This window comes from Borostomias antarcticus (assembly GCF_949987555.1).
Source record: "Borostomias antarcticus genome assembly, chromosome: 5".
Taxonomy (NCBI): domain Eukaryota; kingdom Metazoa; phylum Chordata; class Actinopteri; order Stomiiformes; family Stomiidae; genus Borostomias; species Borostomias antarcticus.
In genome coordinates, this window is record NC_140238.1 from 15,311,034 (window position 1) to 15,336,094 (window position 25,061).

A 25,061-nucleotide genomic window follows, 5' to 3' on the forward strand; every position below is an offset into this window, starting at 1 on the left:
CCTTCGGTGGCTCATACAGACCTGTGACTCGGAAGCCATGAAGAAAGACCTGCTCTCTAGTGATCAGTTCACTCAAAGCTCGAATGCAGAGGTCCTATGTAGAACAGGCATGAGCAGATGTTCAGTTTGCACTCGCAACTTTTACTGTTGTGTGGTTTCTTTCATACTAACTGAAAATGAGTGGCCAAAGTTTTATTTTATGCAGGGGGGGGTGTAAGGGATTCATTTTTAAGGAATGACTAAAGCGGAGGCTATAAATGAATTAGATCGGCCCGTGCAACACTGAATTCCCTCCCCCTCTAGTTGGTCTCTACTGTGCACTGTGACTGTATGGACGTGAGCAGACTCCACAGGGCCCTGTCTGAGGACACCCCTGTCCACCACATGCGCTCCACTTCAGACGTTGCCTTCTAACCCACAGCACTGACCTCGGACACGAGGCAGAGAGCCTGGCAGCTCCAGGGGAAGGCAGACCGACCGACTGATCAAGGGTATGCTCCTTATGCACATCAATCTTGAGCAGTCAGTCGGCAGGTTTGATGACTTCACCTCCCTCAGTTTTGTGATGGAGGATTTTGCCACGATATCGAAACAGCTCAGATCCAGGTTGCGGAAGTTGAGAAGATATCCGATTAGGAGCCAGAGACTCAGAGATGTAGTTGCTTTCTCTCAAAACTCCTCTAAAAAAAAAAACAAGATGATGTCTTAAGCCACTCCCTTAAAGACTTGTGCTGTTGTCTCAACACTACAGACCACTTCATCATCAGTACCAACCTTCTTCTTTGGTATGGACATTCAGCACTGGAAGCAGCACGAACCCCACCAAAGCCTGAGACAAAGGGACAGCGCCTCTAGTGGCAGCTCCAAATATCTACACTCCCAAAGAGAGAGAAACCTTTGATACAGAGTATCTGTCTCTCTCTCTCTCTCTCTCTCTCTCTCTCTTTCTCTCTCTCTCTCGCTCTCTTTCTGTCTCAGTCTCTCTCGGCTCAAAAGACATTTTCATTTTGAAAAGACTGAAATAATACATACATCATGCTCAGATGTGCCTTTTATTTTGTTTTGTATTTTACAGAATAAGCAAACGTCTAAAATGCTAAAAAAATAAGGTTGCCTATGTTATGCTTAGAACAAAGCTATACACTACAAAAATTGTACAGGTTTGTGGATACTGTGTATATAACATGTATACACTAACTAAATAATTTGTATAAAGTGTCTTGATTTATTTGTTGTATTATACTCCCTCTCTGCATCTGTTTGGTCAACTATAGCCCAAAAGCCAATGCTGCTACAGTCAGATAAAACAGGTCACTGTCACTAACTTACTTACAGACAATCCCCCTGTCTGAACCCTGGGACTACCACCAGAGGAAAGCCATCGTCTCACTCTCTCCCAGCTGTTTTAAAGGACTTCAAATATAGTTCGACATGCAAAGCACTTACCTGTACGTAGATGTGTGCTTCACTTTGTACATCTTACTAATTGCCTTTCAATGGGTCTCGTTTTCAAAGACTTTCAAACGCTAATACTTGTATTGAACAGAGGACGGAATTGTATTAAGGTTTGCATTGAGTGTATATATGTGACAAGATGAGCATAGTGAAGAATTTGACATTTTCTGAGAACACACTTTGTGCACTTTAGGCTGTACTGTTGAAGAGGCACAGTGATATAGGTCATGTTTATTAATGCAATGACCCTATGCCTACTGTTAAACTCACTTTCTAAATGGATCAGGGCAGCAATCACACCTCAGTGTAGTCCTCACTTTCCCCCTCCAAGTCCCACACACATGCAGGAGGAACAGGAATGGAATTCTGACTACACCAGTGATGTCACATCCCCTTTGCTCACAGCGCCTCTGTTTCCTTGTTCTACATGATTTCCATCGAGACAGTATTGATGTTTTTGCAGTTTTCTTTTAACCCCAGTCCTCCAGAATAACACGGTTAAGATCCCTCTGTGGCACTGTAACAGCTTGATCCAGCGGTTGGTTTATTTGATGGTATGTGGCCTTTTAACTGTGCTTTGTATTAATGGTCTTGATGAGATTAATAAATCACCCAGTCTTATTTTGTACTTAGTACCTTGTTCTGGTGTCTCATTTCAGCTGCATGTCTGTCTTTCATTCTTGTAAATGTAAATCCGAGTTCATTTTTTGTCTTAGTTTTTGACGTGCGTGTAGGGAGTGGCGACACTGAAAAACACGCATGCAGGAGTGGTCACTGAAGAAATTCGATCTCTACATTTTTCTCATCCATGCCGTCCTTCCTCCAAGGGCAGCCCTCATCAGTGGTGCCCGGGAACCAATTCAAATGCTCATGTCCTTGTCTTGGTCAGGGACAGGAGAGCGTTCTGCATGGTTTTAGGTTGGGTTCTATGTGGGGGAAATCCATGTGAGCACGGGGAGAACATGCAAGCTCCACACAGAAAGGTCCGGGAGACGGGTTTGTATTATTAGTATAGCACTGAGAATGCAGGCTGGTATTCTAGGGTTCTAGTTCTGGTTCTGGTTCCAGGTGCTCTGAATCCACCTTCTGTAAGAGCCCTTGCCAGGGATGGCTGTGTAGGGAAGATCAGCTGGTCTCTGAGGAGGAACGTGTCTGAGACGGTCTCCTTTTCACACGGTGCTGCACGGTCCCTCGCTATCCTCACTCTCTGTCCACACACCTGCTGTCTGCATGGCACCTGCATGGCCCCCTCTCTGCTGGCCTTGGAAACACACAGCCTCCATCCCAGACCTAAGGGACAGGATACAAGAAAGATCCATGATTTATGATAATAACTGGACAATTATTGTTCAGATAAGGTACAACTTCATTGTCCCAGAGGGGAACATTGTATTGGACACCATATTTGTTTATTGTATGTATTATTATTTTTTACTAGTAATAATGAAAAGGAGAGAACCACCCTTGTCTCGTACCTTCGGTTCTCTCTGTTCTGGTGGTAGTTTGGAAACCCCTGCCTTTCGGGGCCTTGGATAGGAACAAAGCCGTGAGAGTTCTCCTTCACTGGCGCTGCATCTCCCTTGACGAGGCAAAAAAAGATTAAGACGATACGATACGAAGGAACCTCAGGCGTGTCTCGCTACACGGCTGAACGAACCACACACACCTGTTTGAAAGGCTCGTCCCAGATGGGCCTGAAGGCACTGTTGGGCAGGAGCGGAGGAGAGCCTTTCCTGATGCTGACGACCCGCGTGCCGTACGGGGTCCCTGGGCCCAGGGCCGTACCCTCCGCGCGCTGCAGCGGGGGCACTCGTAAAGGCGGATGGGGGGTCAACCTGGGGATCTGCCACCTCAGACACACGGTGCGTTCTCTGGGCGAGTCTCTCGTCTGCTGCTGCGGGTACGAAGAGGGCTTGAGAAGGACCGGCACGTGGCTGTCCTCGTCCTCCTCGCCACTGACGCTGCCGTCCGCACCCATCCGGAGGGTCCCGTCTGGACTGCAGGAGGTCACGGAGGAGTAGTCGAATGCGGAGGTGTCGTCAGGGTCTGTCTCACAGTCCTCCATGCGAGGAGTGTCTAGACCGTTTGTCCCCTTGCCAGCCACCTGGCTAGAGGTGCCTTGCCCTGAGTCGCTGGTCATCTCCCCCCACCCGAGGTCTCTGGCGTGGAGGAGGGAGCTGATGTCCCCGTGGCACAGGCCAACACAGTCCGGGAGAGGACCTGGTTGAGGCTGGATGCTCCTGTCTCTGAGGCAGCTCTTCCTCCTGGGCATGCTGTGAGACCAACAAACCTGACGCGTGGCGTGGCAGCCGTTCACACCATTGGAGAGGTGACCGTGGTGTCGTTCCTCTCTATGAGAAGAATAGAGGACATAGGTTGACCGGATTATAGGATTATCATAGCCTGGTATGAGACAGAATTGTCAACTCGTTACACTCCGTTGAGAACTTCAAAAATCAGTCAACTTTGGAGTGGGCAGATTTGAACTTCTGGACCCAGGCTAGGATTATCAACCAAAACAAAACCTTTTTTTTTTTTTTTTACTACAAACTGATGATTCATTATGAATACCAAACCATTCAAGGGGTTGCAGCAGTTATTTTGTGGATACCTTACCCTCTTCAGCCAGCAGAGGGTAACACTCACGTTTGAGTAGCAGCACTGGACTCCTCCCTGTGTGTCTGAGTGTCCCTGGCAGGGCAGATCTGGCTCCTAGAGCAGCACTTGGCAGCAGAGGACAAACACGCAAGAGAGACGGCGCAGGAGCCACCACTGAAATGAAGAATAAGAATTAAATGTGTTTGATATCAGAACTGGCAATGTCTGATTATGATTCTGAATCTAATATGTACAGTAATGGGATCTATTAAAAGCAAAACAGCATATACAGTTAATCGTTCACAAGGGATACATTTAAATCATTAGAAAATATAAACTAAATATAAACTATAAATATCAATTTATATTCTAAATTAAAATATTCATATTATTCAAATATTCTCAAAGGTTATAGGACTGAAATCAAAACTGTGGTGAAAGGACAGATCTAACCTTTGTCCAGCCACTCCTCCCTCTCCCCATCGAACATCCTGCTCTAGGATCACGTGACACCGGGACAGAATGTTCCTCAGCACCCTCTCGCTCCCCAGGAGGAGGCTGTGGTCAGGATGCTCTCTGCCCGTCCAGTGCAACAGATTCTGGTCAGAAGGTATATATATATCAGTGAGGCCATGAGACTGCACAGCCCTACATTATATAATCATGTGACATCAATGCCAGGTCTAGTATCCAGAGCTGTTGACTGTAGATTGTGACTTAAACACAACTGCTATACCTGGATATGGCTTAAGTAGCTGTGGATGCGAGAGACGGGTGCCAGGAGTAGAGACAGCAGCTTTAGCTCCTCCCTCTCCACCTGACAGCTCTGAGGAAGTGACAGATGAAATCACAGAACACGTGCAAGTATCCAAGCATTCCAAAGACAGCCATCATTATTATATGAAATACAAGATGGAATCACAACATACCTGCATGTTATGCATTTTCTCAGAGAGCTTAATTCTGTCGAACTCTAAAGACAGGAATGCTGTCAGTGTTGTTGTGTATCCATGGTACATGTCTGTGAATGATGACTGGGGAGACAAACCACTGTATTATTGTATCAATGTACTGAATTAATAACTGACTTACTATGAGAATATATTGAATTACATCATTATGACCGATGAGCTGCACAAATATGTCTCCAACGAGGCATTTCCAGTGTTCAGCCGAGAGCCGCTCATCCAATGTGTTCCTGAAGAGCAGGTGTCGCTGTAACAGCTGCTCCACAAACTTCAGATAAGTCTGACTAGACGGAGCAAACACGGAACAGACCAAAAAAGCCATCAGAATTTCAGTTTTGGAACCGGACAACAGCAAATTGCAATTGCACATTTGACTGTTTACAGTTTTAGACTAGTAAGTGCTTACTATGGCTCCAGGTTCATCTGAAGAACAGGTTCTGTCTTGTATTTGTCGTAGAGCTGGTTTAGGATTGACACATACTCCCATTCTGATCGGAGAAGCTGCATGGTCAGCTGATGTCTTTCATCTACACAAGAGAGACATTTAACACAAGAAACCCAGGCAGCTTTCTTTTTTCAGTTGTTTCTAAAATAAATGAATAAATACATAAATAAAATGAATTGTAATCAAAAATGACTATTGGATGAAGAAAACATCTCCCTAGTGTATCTCCCTCCTATTTTCTAACCAGGTCCAGCAGATGCCCCACTGTCACCTGCAGACCACCCTGAGGCAGATAGAACCCCCCGTGTCTGCTGTGGATGTCCAGTACCTTCCTCCCCCCTCCCTAGTGTCTCTCCCTCTTATACTCTAAACAGGTACTATGGACGCCTCCCTGTCTCCTGCAGGCCACCCTGTAGCAGGTCCTGGAAAAAAACCCTGGTCAAGGTTCTCCAAATGGCTCCTGGAAAGGCCCCCTGCCTCCTCGTGTCTAGCTCCTTCCCACTATGTGTCATCAGCTGTCCCAATCCAGCAAACGCCACCCCTTTTTCTCTTTACTCTCTGCTATCTGTATCCCCACCCCTGCTTTGTGGCATTCTCTATGAGCCTGTTCTGCTAAGTGCTTACTGTGCTTTGTTATATGATTCACTTAAATATCATATTAAAATATCATATTAAAGACTACAGGGATAGCTAACACATAATGGCCTACTATGTAGCTAACATCTCTGTAACTATTTGTGCACTCTATTATTTGTCATGTGTCTCTTATGAAGTATTTAGCCCATATGTATTGCTCTGTAAATGTTCTTAGCCAATAGACAAACATTTTCTAGGAGCTTGCTCGATCGTTTCGTTGAGAGAAGTCAGGGAAGAATTTTTACAGCTCACTTTTCTGGCCCCCGGGTGAAACTGTTTTTTTTGCTTCCCTCTGGAATATGTAGGGGTGGGACCTATGCCTACTCCCCCATTGTTCTCTTAAACCACATTGTGTTGCCTCTGGGTATGAAATGCGCTATACAAATAAAGTTTGATTTGATTTGATTTGATTTGAAGGAAACATAAAAATGTGTGATATCTGCCATGCAGGCCCACCTGTCCCTTCACACATCCCTGCTTTTAGACCTTGAAGATAGCAGTGGAGGAGGACTCTGCCCCTAGGAGAGGAGGTTGATGGGCTTGAAAAACATTCACAGTGGCTCCTTCCGGTGACAGGGCCTGAGTCACTGCCAAGTTATAAAACAACAGCTCCCAGTCTATACTCAATGAACATAAATCACATTGATTTCTGGTTCCTACATAATGTTGTTTTTCTTTTACCTTTGTCTCTGTTTTGCCACAGTGCTCAGGCCACAGTCCCCAGCTGGCTGATCAACCTTCACACCCTGCTGAGACCTCTGTCCATTGCAACAGAGTTGTAAGATCTGGCAACGCATCTCTCCAAGTTCGTCCTGGTGTGTGTGTGTGTGGGGGGGGGATTAGTTATGTTAATAAAGAATGTTGCCATTCGTGGCACCTGTACAATTTTGTACCAGGATTAGGATTGGAGTGAACGACAGCAACATCTCAGGGCACATTTTCAATGGTTTTCTCTCCACCCATGTGTCCTCATGCTCTCTATCTCACCCTCAAGGACTGAACCAGAGCTTCCAGGTGAAGGGCCTTCTTCTCACAGCTACGCCTGTTCTCCTCCATCTCCTCTCTGAGGTAAGTGTCCCCATGTTGGATCTGGCTCAGCTCAAGCAGGGCGTTGGAGAACCCAGCCTTCAGCTCTGACACAATGCCCTGTAGCTGAGACCATCATGAGATAGGTAGAAGCTCTGATAAAAGACCTTGGGATGCACACGGGTAGTTAAATATGCAGAGGGATAATGAGGTAGAGCGTATACTGTACTAGACCTTAGAGATTTCAGTGACTAGCACTCCCTCCTGGGGCTTCATGACCTCTATAGGAAGAACACAAACATGTCATGTTTTTTTGCAAACATACAGTGTGTGTTGGGCACACAGGCAAATACCCAGCAGTGTTATTACTGTAGGTAACCCCATGCTTTGAATATCAGAGACACAACAGTGACAAAGGGAAGAAGTTAACCTTATTTTTCTCTGAACTGTAGTCATGGTGAATCATCTTCCTCACCAGGTTACTAATATAATATAAATAGTTGTTCTGTATCTAAGCTCTGTTTTGAAGGTATACAAAATATACCAACGGGTGATAAAATAAAAATGCAGTTTGGAAATTCAACCCTGTAACTTGCATTTGTTTACAGTATAGGGTTGCCCTGCCAGCAGTCCCTTGGTGAGGGAAGTGAAGCCAGCCAAAGAGCACCGCTCTGCAGAGGAAATGGCTGAAGTAGCCAAATTCCCTCCTTACTAGAGTTAAAAAGCGACAGAAGGAGAGGGACAGATCAGCTACTATTACATTAAACACAATTCGTACAAATGAGACATATTTTTGCATTACTGTATCATAGGTCTTCAGATTCCAAAGTGGATTAAAGAATGTTTAAAAGATTGTAAATTGCATAATTATGTCAACCTACCTGTATAAAATAACAGTTAGACTAGTAGTTACACTTGCAGCCTATGATAATACCAATGTAATTTATTATAACCCAAGCCCACTACAAAATATGCTCATGCCCCTATGCATTAATAATAACCGAGACAGATTAAAACATATTGGACTAAAATTGAACTCACCTTAAGAGTTTGCTATATTGTAGTTACATTCAGTGTGGTTCCAGTCAAGATCCATCGCACGTGAGATAGATTCGATCCATTCCAAATACTAGTTTTCCTAGCTAAAACTATGCCATTTGCGCCGCACTGGTGGGTATAGCGCATATGTGCGAGGGCAGAAGATACTGACACAGCGTCAGTCTCCAGAGCACGTCAGTGCAAGGTGAGCGATCTGCAAGAATGGTAGCGTACACAGGTAGTCAGGGTCTTTAAATGGGCTATACCAGTTTTCATTAATAGAACATGTTCATTTTCTTGCACAAATACCAAGGAATCATATTTTTTTATTTCGTTAACTCAGTATACTATAGTAGCCTAACCCTATATTTTACTTAGGCTATAGTTTTCGATTCACGGATAATTATTTGGGAAAATATGCACTTTGCATTAAATAGAATATTGTATACTTTATATCATGTTCCTCAAATTTCCCCAGTTTTGGGGGTATATACGATTTACTTTACTTGGACTGCAGGTTTTTGTGGCCCACCCAAGCCCCCAGGATCAGCTTGGCGCATTGAAGCCACCATGGGCTTTCAGGCCAAGCCCGGTATTGCAAGGCATGCGGCCCAAGAACCCTTATTTCCCATGTTAGTGGATGATGATAGATAGGGCTAGAAAAGGAAAACAAAATTTTTCTGGGTATCATTCAGCATCAGAGACCAATCTTATCAATATAAACTTTTAGTTTTAGGGGTTTGGGGGTTTTTGAAGCCACCAATACCTGTATTGAGCCATTTAAACATGTGCTGTGCACGAGCCTCGGGGACGCGCTGGTCGCGCGTTCGTGAGTCCTGCGAGCTCGGGAAAGCACGTGACCATAGGAAGACCCGCCCTACTCTGCCTCTGATTGGATAGGAAGTCATGTAATGACATCGGTTAACATTGGCTATGCTTTAGCAATGAAGCTGCTATGATCATGCTAATCATAGATATGAACGTATGTCTATGATGCAAATGATCATGACATGTGGTTACTTTAGGACATCGTTGGAAAAGATCTAGAGGGTAAGTGGGTCAATGTTGAATAACTTAGCTAACATTACCTAATGTTACATTTCTTTATATTAACATCAACTATATTGATAGGCTAGGGAGCTATGCTAACGGTAGCTAATGCTAACGGCTTAGGGTTAACGTTAGTTAGTTAATGCTAACGTTACGTTCGGAGGTCTCAGATGTATTTCAATTTTAACAATGTTGAGCATGATCAATGTGACATTGTTCATACATTGATTACAGTCTGTAATCTTGTCTGGCATTATTTAGCTATAGTGGGCTGATGCTTGCTGCTGCTACTATAGCATTTGCCACATTATACATCAAATTAATCAAGCATAGTGTTATTACCTGAAGGCATTATTACCATTGCAAGTAAGCATGCCATGTATATGCCATGCCTGGAAATCAAATTAATAGTGTAATTATTCCCCATCATAGCTCATTGTACACTGATATAATCATTCTCCTTGCCTTTGCTAATACTCATCTCTTTTATCAAACTTTATGCTAGGAAAGAAATCTGGCTGTGATTCGTCGCTAGTGCTCATCCAGGCTGTTGTCATCTCCCGCCTGGACTCCTGCAACTCCCTACTTGCTGCCATCCTGCAGCGTTGGCCATCAGACTCCTGGAGAAAGCTGCTGCTAATCCCGTGTTCAACGGCCCCATGCTCTTCCACACAACTTCCCTACTCCTATATGTATAGTCTGTATGTTTTTACGTGTTTCTTTACATGTCTTTACATGTGTATTTGTCAGGGTTTGTCTGTTAGTGATTGTCGTGTCCCCACTCTTGGCCTGCACCTTGACGTGGTGAGTGGGCTTTAAACCAAGCCAGGCCTTTTATAGTTGTGTTTTGTGTTTTTCTGTTTGCTTAAGTGTCTAATATTGAAGGTACAAAACCTTTAAAAAAAGAAGCCCCTTCCTTCCCATAAAATTCCTGCGATTGTAACAGGTGTATTGATTCCACCACACTTGCCCACACTGGGTTCAAACCCGGGTCCTCTGACTTAGGAACGCACATGACCACCTTTCTAGAACACTGCCACCAGCTATCCCAATGAAAAGCTAGCGAATCAATTGTGCACATGGGCAGTACTAATACTGAGGACAGAGTTTAAACCAGTTCAACCAGATATTCACTGAGCCTGACGGGCACCTGCCAGCTAAAAAACCTAGTACTGTCACCCTCGACTTCTGCTGCGCCTGTATCCAGCCATAGGGGCTGATTATTTATAATGATGTTGATGAAGTTTAAAACCTTATTTACACATAGTGTTTGCTGTTTTAAAAGATAAATGCAGTGATATGAGGCGCCACCTATTGGTGAGGACAAAATCATTTTTTGACTGACTAGATGAGATAATGAATTCCTGATGTGCATAATGATGTCACTAAATCCCACTGTGATTGCTTTTTCAGTCAGTGAACAGGAAGCAGAGCAACCCCTCTGTGTTCGATCACCTGATAGAAGAACCTCCTAGGTGAGACCACACTACAGTACGTTGCTCCAGTAAACATATGAAGACCCAGCCGTATTTAAGCTGTCTTGTCTAATTTGAGCTGTCTTGTGAAGTCCCTGTTTTTCACATACTCCCCCCAACCCCCCCCCACCTACAGATGTGTAGTGCTCTGATCTACAGTCCCCCAAGTACAGGCAAGACCCCAGTGGCGCGGGTGCAGACTAACGAGTGTAGGCAGGGAAACACAAAGGTGTCTATAAGGAAAGGAGCTGACTGCCTTAGCAAGTGGGTTGGTGAATCAGAACACATAATCAGCTCTGCCTTCTCTTTGACCAGGTTAGCCAATGGGGCAACTGTGGCGGTGGGGGGAGGGGGGTATAATTATTGGACAGGACACCTGACCATCATCCTCAGTGTTGACTGAGAGCTTGTGATGGCTGTTTGTTGGTCTCTCCCCAGGTCAACCTAATGAGACCCTCCTTCATCTTCTTCAACAAGATAGACCGGCTGTCCCCAGTATGCTCCAGCAGACAGGACCAGATACACAGGTGAGGCCTGTCTGTCACGGAGCCACCGCCTCGCTCCGCCTCTGGTGTAACTCGGTTCTTTAGCTTGGCTGCGTACTTGATTGATGTTGCACATGGGCGATTGGAACTAAACTAACCTTGCGTTGCATTTGTCTCTCTCTCTCTGGCTCTATCGTGTCCACTCTGCTGGCGCTGATGGATGGGTTGGACAGTCAAGGGGAGCCAGTGGTCCAGTTCCTGTTCATGCTTGGTTGTTGCCTACTCACCTTCCCATCTCCTGCATCACCTGCCACCTGTCTCCACTCTGCCCAGCTGCACCTCATCCCTCATTACTCTTAGCATTAATACCAGTCAATTTCCCTTGGTTCTCTGTAAGATCATCCAGTCATCTACCAAGTCTGCTCAGCTCTTCTGTCTGCCATATTTTGAAGTTGTTTATTGAAATTGAGTTAAAGTAGTTTGTATGGGTCAAGCATCCTCCAGTTTGTATGACTCAAGATCTGTTTACTGCCATGTATATGGTTCACACATACTAGAAATTTGACTAGGGTTAAGGCATACACTGGTGACATGTTTTTAATTGTTTTGTGATCACTGTCTTTGTGATATTTTCTGATGACCAAGCCTTTGATCTAAGCAGAGCCTTAGCACATTATGGAGGAACCATGTCCCTTTCTTTTACCGATCCCTGAGAGCAAGACCTGTGAATGTCCTGAACAGTGTGGTGGCCACATTTGTTGGGAATTTGGGTGGAAACAGTGTGGAACATCATTGCATAGTTTGACTGCCATTTCATACCAACATTAAGAGAAAGTGGAGAAGTAGGCTATACCTAGAAAATACTATAGTTGTGCAATTCGTTTGTACAGTCTAGTAGTTAAATGGTTAAAAATGGGCAAGCAATAACATTGGAGGGAAATGTATACTGACACTGATGATTGTTTCAGAAATGGTCTGAGACAAAATAATGAAATGTTATACATCAGTATTGTGAAACACTGAACATATTTTAATGACTGACAAGGAGAGAGGAAACAGTCCAAGTTAATCAATAATAACTAGGCTCACTATGAACAGTGTGTATTATTGGCTCTGTTCTGACATCAGTGCACATTTCATTCCACCACTGTGAGGCCAGGACAGAAAAAAGCCATGGCCACGCCAATCTGCCGTAGGGGGGCTTGGATCAACTGGGGAACCAATCACCTCAAGGCAGCAGAGCTTGACCACAGCCTGGAGGTCGGAGGGAGCTGTTCATTTGCCCTGTAGGCTCGAACCACAGTCCTAAACTGGATGGGACAGCGCAGGGAGCCAGTGCAGAGAACAGAGTAGGGAAGTTTTGTGGAAGAGCATGGGGCTGTTGAACACCAGGTCAGCAGCAGCTTTCTCCAGGAGTCTGATGGCCAACGCTGCAGGATGGCAGCAAGTAGGGAGTTGCAGGAGTCCAGGCGGGAGATGACAACAGCCTGGATGAGCACTAGCGACGAATCACAGCCAGATTTCTTTCCTAGCACAAAGTTTGATAAAAGAGATGAGTATTAGCAAAGGCAAGGAGAATGATTATATCAGTGTACAATGAGCTATGATGGGGAATAATTACACTATTAATTTGATTTCCAGGCATGGCATATACATGGCATGCTTACTTGCAATGGTAATAATGCCTTCAGGTAATAACACTATGCTTGATTAATTTGATGTATAATGTGGCAAATGCTATAGTAGCAGCAGCAAGCATCAGCCCACTATAGCTAAATAATGCCAGACAAGATTACAGACTGTAATCAATGTATGAACAATGTCACATTGATCATGCTCAACATTGTTAAAATTGAAATACATCTGAGACCTCCGAACGTAACGTTAGCATTAACTAACTAACGTTAACCCTAAGCCGTTAGCATTAGCTACCGTTAGCATAGCTCCCTAGCCTATCAATATAGTTGATGTTAATATAAAGAAATGTAACATTAGGTAATGTTAGCTAAGTTATTCAACATTGACCCACTTACCCTCTAGATCTTTTCCAACGATGTCCTAAAGTAACCACATGTCATGATCATTTGCATCATAGACATACGTTCATATCTATGATTAGCATGATCATAGCAGCTTCATTGCTAAAGCATAGCCAATGTTAACCGATGTCATTACATGACTTCCTATCCAATCAGAGGCAGAGTAGGGCGGGTCTTCCTATGGTCACGTGCTTTCCCGAGCTCGCAGGACTCACGAACGCGCGACCAGCGCGTCCCCGAGGCTCGTGCACAGCACATGTTTAAATGGCTCAATACAGGTATTGGTGGCTTCAAAAACCCCCAAACCCCTAAAACTAAAAGTTTATATTGATAAGATTGGTCTCTGATGCTGAATGATACCCAGAAAAATTTTGTTTTCCTTTTCTAGCCCTATCTATCATCATCCACTAACATGGGAAATAAGGGTTCTTGGGCCGCATGCCTTGATTTGACTTGCAATACCGGGCTTTGGCCACTACGTCAAATGGCTTCATGCGCCGGTGAGCAACTTTCATTGAAATGAATAGGCAGCCATTTTCAATGCCGTCTCCAGTTATATTATACCTCCATGGGCCCACCAGACAAATGTCCGCCCTGCAACGTGAGCTCGCGAGATATTTGAGGATTTTATAAGGGGGCGTGTCTGAATAGAGAAAGGTTCTCATTGGCTTAGGATCTCATTATGTCATGATATGAGTTTTTAAATGTTGTTGTTGTAGCCAGCCTGCAGGTACTAGTTTGACAGCTGTCAAATGACCTCTCAGTGAGGGACGTGCGTGTGTTTTTGGTAAGGTAAGGAAACAGCAGGTTGATCAGACTCGATAATTTTCTCTAACTTTACCCAGATAGAACTGGATTTCCAATATAGCTGTTTTTAGGAGCTAATCTAGCTAGGCTACGCTAACGTGCTACGTTAGCCTACTCTTTAGCATTGGTAGCCAGCTGTGATATGTAGCTGTGGTGATGTGCGTATGTGTATTTAGTGTGTGATGTGATGACTTTGTAATTGTTAATAGTACATCATCGTGCTACTCACCCTGGCCTACAGAACAGAGCAGAGGCAATGAGGACAAGTGAGTTTGATTCATCGTCTGACGAAGAAGATTCTGGGGAAGAGCAGCTGACACCGTTTCAGATTTCATGGTAAGTACAAACTCTTGTTTGTCAGAACAAAAGACAAACATGCTAGATGTAATTTGTTAATTGATACTCGAAATTGATATGCTTTCTCGGTGTGATGGTTTTGTTTTCTACCTTTTTTGCCTTCAAGGTTACCTCTGTCAGCAGTGGAGTGCTCCCAATTTCTAGGCATATGTCCTTTGCCAGGTAAAGTGTAGTTAAATCGTTACTCTTTGTTTATGGTATTTTTAGTAATTAACCATGATAACTTGAAATAATTTTGGTCTGATCTAGGGTGCAAATTCAAAGATGTCAGAAGAAATCTGCAAAGAGATGTCGGTAAGGTGGTGATGTCATGTTATATTTCCTGAAATAATTATGGTCTCCAGTCTAGAGACTACAGTATGTTGTATTGATCTCAGTCATTTAATATCACTCTTGTGATTTTAAGACTGTCAGTGTGGTTGAAAGACGCACTCACCTGTTATTATTTCTTCTCTATTTTATATAACAGGGGAACTTCAGGACCAGGGTGTGGAGGATGTGTTTGTGTTCTGCACCAGAGGTGAACTTCATAAGTACAGGGTCCCCAGCCTGTTGGAGACCTACAGGCAACGAGGTCTCAGGGTGCACCACATGCCCTTCCCAGATGGAGGCGCTCCTGAGCTGGAACAGTGCTGCCAGATACTGGAGGAACTTCAGTCCAATCTCCAGAACAACAGGAGGACTGTCATCCAGTGAGTATTAAAGAATCATACTATTCTGCTTTTCAAACTGGTCATCATCATCATGCCAACGTACAAGCACATGATCACACCCACTGGTATGCTTGTCCCCTCAGTTGTTATGGAGGCTTGGGTCGTTCTGGATTAAGTAAGTAACAATTTCTGACTTTTTTGTGATAATTTATCCGTCTTGTGAACCTGACTCAGTGGCTAACATTGTCTTCTCTCAGTGATTTACGTTATGTCTCCTTTTAGTTGCTGCATGTCTGCTGCTCCAACTGTCTGTCACCATGACACCAAATAAAGCCATTGAAATCCTCAGGGAACATAGAGGGAGTGGAGCTATACAGACCATCAAGGTGGGAGACTTTTGTCTGCATCAGTAATAGACGCATCACTTTAAAATCAACTACAGTTCATGTCGCTTACAAAATATATTTTTACCCCTCCCTCCCTCCGCAGCAATACAACTTTCTGCACGAGTTTCGAGAACGGTTCTTAGCCTACCAGGAGAGCAAAGTTGTCCCAGCAGAGCGATCAGTGTCTCGATGATCACTGTCCCCAAAAATTGGAGCTGTTGATATGCAGTCCTTTGTGATTTTGATACTTGTGTTCGCTAATGATTGCACTTTAGTTTGGATGTAGCAATGTTGCATTGGTCACTATGTTCAGCATGAAATAAATCATTAAAAGGATTATATGATCACCTTGCTTTTACACCTTGTTTATGCAGTGGTTTTCAATAAATACCCGAGTAATTCAAATAGCCAAAACAAACACGTAGTCAAGTCAACAAAGCCACAATCCATAGTTCTGTCAACAGTCCTTGCCTTGATTTCTCAAATGACACTCCAGTCCAAATAAGAGTATAGGGAGGGATAGGTTTATTAAGATTCATTTCAACTCAAGTGGCTAACATATTGAAATAAAAATAAAAAGTAATATGGCATTTCCATTCCTTTGCCAGATCATTTATGAAAATTGGCAATAAATAAAACTATTCAAGGTTAACGATATTCTTTCAGAACAGTTGGGAAAACCTGAAGACTTTCACTAATCCAGCACCAATAAAAACACATTGTACATGGGAGTGTGGAACATCCTTGAAAATGTCAATGTACACAAAATGTATCTACTGAAAATAAATATTGTAATGTAAGTAGTCTGCTGATCAGATATTTGGTGGTCAAGATTTCAGGCAAAAGAAGTTGGGATGAATGAACCAATGACAAAGATGTAGTCTTGGGTATACTCGCTTCTTTATCCATAGACACACAGCATACCCACTCATTATCCATCACTGATGTAAAAACTAAACATCTTCTGAATATTTGCTGTTAGAGTATACCCACTTCTTCAGTCACCACTACACCATTGTAGTCATAGGATTTCAAAACAAGATTTGATGGTTAATTACCGTACATTCCTTGTCAGGGACCATAGGGATCAAAAACACATACATTTAGGAGATTTCTGCAATGCCATACTAGTCATGACAACAAACCGGTAATGAAAATTTCTGAGTTGAATGAGACTGCATTGGCCTTTATAAAGCATGGAGAACTGTATCAAATGGTTTGAGACCACCGTGACAACCACATGATTTCAATGAACACATTTGTCATCAAGTGATGTCTTCTCATGCAGTCAACCCTTAACTAATCTACAGTTTACGTAATGAGTTCTGACCAAATAATGACTCACTTCTTGTGTCAGGGCAATAAACTTATGTTCAACTTTCTACAATTATCTACTAGTCATGTTGATAAACCACATGGCATACATACAATTGTTTTTAAAAGCTGGGCATCTATATCACATCAAAAATAAGATTAATACAGTCAATTGTTAAAGCAAACAGCGGTGGATTTTACTGATGATAATGCAGTGTAAAATAACATCTTTTCTAATCTGTAAACAGTGAAAATTGGTGTAGGGGGGTAGGGTGGGGGTGAAAAACTATTTAAATTCAAAGCATCAACTCATCGCACCAAAAGAAAAAAGGTCCAAGTTCAATGTTCTTCATTTCACATGTTTTTCAACTGCAAAACTACACAAGGACAGTTGACAACCAAGATATTCTAAAAGGGATATACGTGTTTCCAAAATGACACTGCACTGTGTGGGGATAAAGAGTTCGTCCTCTTGAAACTGTATTTTGTGATTGCTGATAGATGGTCTTCAGCAGGTCCAGTTTCAGCTCCATCCACTAAGTTAAAATGAAGTGTTGTCTTCCACATGCAGATCCTTCCTCTCTTTTTCACATTTTAAGAGCTCACCAAAACATAGATCATCCTAGAAAAATAAAACAAGCATTATTATTTAAAACTTGGAAGATAGGCATTTTATTAATTTCTGAAATTGAGAATATTAAAGGGGAAATTAAACGTGATGAACAAAGAAAAAATTCCCTAGAAGAGTAAAAGCCAGGGATGGCAGTACAGTACATACCCATAGAGATAGTAGAAGAAAGAGAGCAGGTAGAATGCCAGTTTGCACCAGCCCTCTTTTTGACAGTAGGCAAGAATGTCAGCGTTCATGATTGTAGTTGGGTCATACAGCCCTGGACCACTCATTATTGGTCGACTCATATACCTGCCAAAATCATGGAAGCAATATTACTACTAGTATATTACCAACTTTTTGAGTTTGTGTTTTTTTTAACTGCTGACCTAAGCCAAACCACATTAAAAGGCACTGATCTGCTGGGGCCAGGAGTTCAAAACTTTTTATCTTGATCCAATCAGATTTTGAAATCCCATATTTTGTGATCCAGGATCAGACAACACAGCCAGATTGAAATATTTCAAAGTAATTCAGGATAGGATCACCTTGATCCAGATTCAGACTTTTCAAGATTACCAGGGGCCTCATTTATAAAGCTTGCGTACGCACAAAAGAATGCATATGCCACTCCGGAGCAAACCTTGGGATTTATAAAAAAGAAACTTGACGGGAGAATGGCGGAGAATGTGCTCACCTCCAAGCACACTCTGACCCATGCGTACGCACATTTCTGGCGAAATGAGAAACTGCGATCCTAATGGCAGAAAGGTGAAACCCAAGAAACACTTTGAAATTGACACCATTGTGAATAATAAATATATCCGATATAGCAAAATAACCCCTCAAATATGTTGCACAGCCCAACCGGGGATCATAATCAACTGGATCTGTCAACGCTTAACAATTGATTCATTTATTTATTCTCATAAATAATTATTGTATTTATTTATTCTCATAAATGATTCCTTTGTTTATTCTCATAAATAATTACGTGGACAGCGTAGGCTGTGCGCTCAAAGCAATCACTATAATTCAAATAGGCCTACTGTTGTGAATGACTTGTGAACAGCCTTCATATTTACACTGCTATGTGAATCCCAATTTTGGTAGAGCAACAATCACTCTAGTCGTAGAGAAGGCCCTCTCACCGCGGGGAAAATGACAGTGCCAACATGCAGCCTAGCCTTCCGCAACAAGAAATCTCTAAGTGTGCACTGTTGTGCATGACATACTCAAGCAATGTGTAGGCTAATATATTATAAGGATAGTAAATTGATTCATCGATTCTGAATCAAATGATTCAGAATCGATTCATGAATCCCAAAATCGATTTTTTATTTAATGAATGAATGAAGAAATAAATGAAGGAATGAATAGTTCATTAATTCATTCAATGATTCATTAATTCATTTTTGGAAATCAGTATCGATACCCAGCCCTAGTATTGATGTGTTGCATAACTTGGCAGTCATGTAATTAAGGTTACAGCTAAAAAAAACAGAGGTTTTAGTAACACTAACTGAATCGATATAGAATCGAATCAAATCGACTTGAATCGTGATAATCGATTCTGAACCTTGTGAATCAGAATCAAATCGATTCTTGAAATTTGAATCGATACCCAGCCCTAGAGGATAGCCTAATATGATTCACTGTAAGCTGTGTTACACTGAAATAGGCTGTGTTTGTTGGTGGTGTTTCATTACCTCATTGTTTGACTCAGGAATCCACATTCATAGGGCGCCCATTATTATAGGCTATTTAGAAATCACCATGCATATTTGATAAATGAAATAGGCTAAACTGATCCCGTGTTCGATGCCTCAGTCGGGCAGATAAGAGTGCTGTTAATTGTCTTAAATGTTATGGATGTTGTGTGTCATCGGCTGTTCTGTTTTCATGATATCCAGCATTGTCGGAAATAAGTGCCCTCGCCTCTACATGTCATCCCTGTATCGTCTCCTATACCCAGAAATTAAATCAAACAATCACGTGCGTGGTTCATATATTGTCAATGACAATCGCACCTGTTCCATATAATCATGTCCAATGATGTCACAATGGCTGCTTTATATGTACTGCCTTTGGATGATGTGGATGAAGGAATTCAGAGAGAGCGAGTCGCAGGGACCGGCAAGACCTACTGGCCAATGACGACGAGTGGCTCATGAGCCGCTTCCGCGTTTTTGCTGCCACGTTTGCCGTCATGTTAGATTTGGGCTGTATCGATTTCTCGTTTCACTGGCCATTTATAGGCATTTATGGGCGTTAAGAGGGTGGGACAAAACGTGCGCTCATGTGCGCCAAGTTTAGAGTTGATTGAGATTTATAATGGGGAACCGGCGTGGGACATGCGTGCACACTTCGTTATAAATCTGAAAATCGTTGTGCGTACCTTTTGGAACTTGCGGATGTCCGCAACCTTTAGTATGTGAATCCTGAGCAAGGTTTTATAAATGAGGCCCCAGATCCTGATTATCAGTGATTTATCAGGCCTACCTGTGGATTTTTCTCTAAATGAGAAACTCAGTGGTTGTGCAATGAGAGATGCCATTGTCAACCACTTTTGTTGATCACATATGATGCTAATTATGATGGTGTCTGATGGTGCCTATTATTTGCAGATAATTATTTCAAAATGTAATTTATGATTGACATAATATTTGGAGAGATAATTGTGATGATAAACTTGTTGAGAGGTAGAGGCCACTGCACATGACAGAAAAAAGTAAATACAATTTTTTTTTTAAACATTGAGCCTACTATGTATTCTTTTAATTTACAAACTCACCTTTTTTAGATTGAAATGTATTTTTAAATGAATTGTTGATTAATCCACTCTTCTACTGGGATCAAGGTAATCCTGATTTATCCTAATCCTGTTGAGGTTTTGAACAACACATTTTGAAGATTGTATCCGGATTAAAGCAGGATTCAATTACCTGATCTGATAAAATTCCCAATCCTGTTTTTTGGTTTTAAACTACCCATTTGCAGGATTTAATCCAATCGGCAAAATCTGATCAGATCACCTTTGAACTTCTAGGCCCTGAGGTGCTGAAATTCTGTGATTTGGCACATAGGTGTAAAAAAAGATTCCTATATACCTACCTCCAGACATGGTAGGCCAGCAGTGGCATGTTGAGACCCAAGGTGAGCCACTCCGCTGCACACAGGAACATCACGCAGAAGAAGACATGAATGAGATACTCTGGGAGCACAAGCTGAAAGATGCAAAGAAACAGCAGCTTTATAAAAGAGCCATCTATGCGTTCTTCACAAAACTCACAAAGGCAACATACAAATGACAGACATTTACTATAAACAAATGTAGCTTATAGTGTATCTAGAAGATTTGACCACCATATTGTTATATGGCAGATGTTTGTAGTCAGTATAATGGTGGTCTGCCCAACAAAAACCATGAGCTCAGATGACGCCATGAACATGAATAATCCTACACAGAACACCAGCAGACAAAATGTATTACTGTAGATACCTTTGCTTGCTCTACCTTTTTGAAGAGAAAAGGTTTCCCTTGAGGACATATTTTTAAGTTGCTGGATTACTATACACCATTACAGCTGCACAACAATTGATGGCAGAAAGCAGGGTACAAATCATTGTTGACTTTTAAGGGGCATCTATGCCATATCCCATATCATGCATTGCCAAATGACATACAATGTGTGTCATGCATCAATCGTAGGTCTGACCACAGGGTATTAACATCCACACCGTGGTCTACTTAACAGTGTGCATCTCAATAAAGCTATTGCACGCTGGCACACGTACAGCACACTACAACATCCCACTTCCTCACAAACAGGTTAGGGCAAAACGCACTGTTGGGGAGACCATGCTGTGTGGACTAGCAGTCTGAATGCTGCAGCCTTTTCCAAAGTGCCCGTGTTGGGACTAGTGTAGATGTTGGGAGGGGGGGGGGGCAGATGGAGTCACCACATGGGAGCCATGCATTCAGTAGAGGGCGTGGAGGCATAATCAGCAGCCCACAGATGGAGAGGTGAAGGGGGCGTGTGGGACAAGTCACAAGGGTGCAGGGGGTAGAGTAAAGGGGTAGATGTCCTGCACTGTATTGCCAAATATGAACAGGTTATCACAGAATGTAAAAGCATAATTAGGCAGAGTTCAAAACTGCCATGTTTTCCTGGAGTGTTTGTCAGTAGTTTAAAAAAAAAAAAAGAAGAAAAAAAAAAAAAAAAAAGTGTCCCATCGTTTTACAAATAGTAGCTCCTCCTACTAACTTCACCATCCAATCCGTGACCCTAAAAATTGCTGAGCTTGAGAGAATTAAGATTCCGCTGCCATCTGCTCTGAGCCCCGTCTGATAAGCTTGAGCCAAAGTCAGGAATATCTGGGGTACATGCAAATAGGCCTTAAATTATATTCTAAACAGCAAGGAAATTCCCCAACCATCATACAGTTACTCTTTTGTACTCTCAAGTTTGTTGGGAATATTAATGTATATAACCTTATTTGGTCATCTGTCTATCATGGAGCTTCTTTTTTTTTTTTTACTTTATCTGAAATCAAGTAACTACACATCTTAATTCTGAGGTAATCCAAGTGAAGATGATCATTATCCTGTCCTGGATTCAAAGCTAAATTATTATCTCATCCAGTAAGAGATCCCCAGTCTCTTAAGACGATGGCCTCAACACGAAGTAGAACAATGGGTCAAATACACAACTAGGCTATTAGCCTACTATTCCTGCTTATAAAGATATAATAATCCAAAAGCTGTGTCCAGCTTCATACAGTGGTTTCTTTTGGAAAACAGTATTGCCATATTCCCCAGTAGAGTCTGTTACAGGTAGTGCTTACGTAATTAATGGTAAAGGTTTATTGGGTTTTAACCAGAAGCCTATTTTATTACAACACTATGCAGACAAAGGGTAGGTTGTAAAAAATCATGCATGTTTTGAGCATTTGCAAGTCTTTTCAGTTAACATATGTACATATATCACCAACAACATTGTACCTGTATACCCATGTCCATGTGACAGTGACACTGTACACCCAATGCTTTTGATTATTTCTGTCGTCATTAACCCCTAAATGCATTACTTTTGCGAGCAGAATTCTTAAAAAAACAAAACAATACAGGTTTAAGGTAAACAAATGGATAGCTGAGTGGGTTACAGGAGACGTAGAACTGTTCCATTAGAACACCTACAAGCAGCTGTGCAAGGTAATCTAAAATCTTATTTTGCATCCTCAACCATTAGAAGGCCTGCTACTAAAACTCAACCGATTACCACTCCTTACCCAAGACATCCAGAGCCTGATGGATAATCAGGGCCTCTCATATGAGTTAACTGAAAAGACATTTGCAAACACTCCCCCCGTGCAGAATGACAGACTGGAGACTCGACTGAACTAAGCGGGCATTTTAATCGAAGATTGGTACAAACCTTCAATGCAATTTTGACTCTTTTAATCTTTTTGACCTTTTCAACTGTCTTTATGCCATTACAAATATAAAAAGCAGATTAGAAAAAAACAAAAAAAACAAAAGGTGTTAGAATTTGACAGCTGACAAGATCATTCTCGATTAATAAGTCAAGTTATTTAGCATAACAGTGCAGAAAAATCAATTCTGAGATATACCCTATAGGCAGAATAAACTGCCTAGGTAGATAACTACCTGCTAAAGCAGATCTGCATGCAATCAAAGAAGGTAACAAATAGTTTGAGTACAAGGGAACGCTTACCGGATTAAGTGTGTTACATTGATCTATGGGATTCTTGTAATCAGTCTTCAGTTCATCAAATGCAATTATCTGAAAAAAAATAAATAAAGAACCGTTTAGGTGTTGCCTGTGGACAGTGACTTTAAAAAAATAAAAAAGATAAAATAAAAAACGACGACAGTAATTTTACAAAAGCGCATGAATGGCAAATTATGAAAGAAAAAAACAAAACAGAATGTTCCATGGAACGTCCCAGGCAGGGATTTGTATGTTTGTGCTAGCTAGCTAGCTAGCTAGCTGGTGAGGCAGAGTTAACGTTAGCTAGAAAGCGAGCAGACTAGATAACCACAACGAATTCATGATTTAGTTTGACCATAATTATGGACAAATGGGAACCAAGTGCTAACGAAATATGCCTGGGTGGTTCCTTCTCTACAAAATAGCAAACGTTGTTTTGAGTTGTGCTGAACTAGCTAATTAACTAGCTAGCTGGCTACTTACTAGCCAGCCTCACACTGCTAGCAGCATGCTACACTGCCAGTTCCTGGGTGTGCCATTCATCCTAGAATCAGAATGGTTTCATTCAAAGAAGGCGCGCTGTGCACCATTATCCAAGTTGGCTATGCTTTTTCATCGACATGTAACTGACATTGGTGCCGACGTGATGCGAGTCTAACGTTAATACGGCCCAGTCTCACTGTATTGCATGCAACCTGTAGCAAGACAAGTACAGTGACATAGCTAGCTTGCCATCAAGCTATGCTTGCTGTAACGGAACTGGTTAATTGCGAAACGTTAGCTACGTTACCTTTAATGCTAGCTTACTCAAGGCCAGGCTTTGTTAGATTGTAAGTAACACATCATTTACATGATATACTTACGTGCCAAATGGCGAAGAAAATTAGGGCTGCCGTCAGCAATAGCGCAAGCATATAACAAAAGGCCGCGAATGTGAACGCCATTTTTGTAGCTAGCTTGCAGGCTAACGTAGTGTAGCCACAGAGCTGTCTGTCTCTGACCTGTCACCCGCTGCTGTTCTGAAAGATGCAGGAACAAACTGCGTGGTCACTGGCATCGCGAGACTATAGTGTAATTCCTTGGTAAATTTGGTAAAGTTCTGCTGAAGGTTCTACTAGATCAGGGGTGGGCCACCTTTACTATCAAAAGAGCCATTTATGGCCCAAAAAATTATACAAAATCTGACTGGAGCCGCAAAACATATTTGAACTTAAAATGAATTTAATGCTTCCCCTTAGATTTATTTTCAGGCGTGGTGGTATATGCACTCAGTGGCGACACATAAAGGGGGGCAGGGGGACATTTTTGAGCACCAAACACTACATTTCCTGCATTCTGGTGAATTTCTATGCAGTCTGCTGCTATCTAACCTGACGTGCCAGATAGTTTGCTTCACATAATCATCTGGGAAATCTCCTTTGGTATTGTTTGGAAAAGGGCAGACACTTTCAAAATTACTTGGCAGGTGATTGGATGAACCATCTGTGTATCGCCATCTATCACACGCTAACTTCAAACACTCCTCACTGTCGTCACACAAAACCAATCCTGCCTGTTTGTATTTCAAATTCCTCACAACCAAAGCTGATTGGCGAGATCGTTTTCTGATCTGGCACAAACGGATCTTTATGGAGAGTATCCAGACTGATGCCGAAAGAAACAGAATGTGAGCTCACAAAATCAGGATGGTCTCACGAGGCTAGCCGCTATCTAGCTAGTTAGCTAACTTGAATGCCAACATGACCGCCTAATTTAATAGTAATATATTTATTTAGTTAGCCTATTCATTTCCATATAATGTTTGTCAAAGCCAGTGAGCCACTGTAGAGGGGCTTAAGAGCCGCAGGTTGCAGACCCCTGTACTAGATAGAAGGGATCCGATTATTACTAGTAGTGTAAAATACAGTGTAATGCTACTTTGTTGTTAAGGGATGCATCTGGCTAATGTATCAGTGTCAATACAAACTAGAGGAGAGGAAGATGT

The 25,061-nt window shown here is 42.3% G+C and overlaps 2 protein-coding genes and 1 long non-coding RNA gene across 6 annotated transcripts; 1 reads left to right on the forward strand and 2 right to left on the reverse strand.

The window, feature by feature from the left end:
* Positions 1–12,183: 12,183 nt before the first annotated feature.
* LOC311309136 lies at positions 12,184–13,348 on the reverse strand. Its single transcript, XR_014630455.1, has 2 exons — positions 13,210–13,348; positions 12,184–12,704 (listed from the first exon to the last, which is right to left on the reverse strand). It is a non-coding gene; the product is annotated as an uncharacterized lncRNA (long non-coding RNA).
* A 585-nt stretch (positions 13,349–13,933) lies between these two features.
* On the forward strand, positions 13,934–15,792 carry cdkn3 (cyclin dependent kinase inhibitor 3). 4 transcript variants are annotated; one of them, XM_084438303.1, is made up of 8 exons: positions 13,934–14,007; positions 14,232–14,358; positions 14,486–14,541; positions 14,629–14,673; positions 14,849–15,071; positions 15,176–15,207; positions 15,315–15,418; positions 15,522–15,792. In XM_084438303.1, the coding sequence occupies exons 2-8, from the start codon at positions 14,279–14,281 to the stop codon at positions 15,609–15,611; spliced, it is 630 nt and encodes a 209-aa protein (XP_084294429.1). In that variant the 5' UTR covers positions 13,934–14,007; positions 14,232–14,278; the 3' UTR covers positions 15,612–15,792. The 4 variants fall into 4 exon arrangements, with proteins under 4 accessions (XP_084294429.1, XP_084294431.1, XP_084294432.1 ...); XM_084438305.1 differs by having other exon boundaries at positions 13,950–14,002; positions 14,264–14,358; XM_084438306.1 differs by having other exon boundaries at positions 13,967–14,007; positions 14,264–14,358.
* A 128-nt stretch (positions 15,793–15,920) lies between these two features.
* Positions 15,921–24,070, reverse strand: cnih1 (cornichon family member 1). Its single transcript, XM_084438309.1, has 5 exons — positions 23,941–24,070; positions 23,081–23,149; positions 20,457–20,569; positions 17,511–17,654; positions 15,921–17,354 (listed from the first exon to the last, which is right to left on the reverse strand). Exons 1-5 carry the CDS (start codon positions 24,019–24,021, stop codon positions 17,327–17,329), a joined length of 435 nt encoding a protein of 144 aa, XP_084294435.1. The 5' UTR covers positions 24,022–24,070; the 3' UTR covers positions 15,921–17,326.
* Between the last annotated feature and the right edge of the window lie 991 nt (positions 24,071–25,061).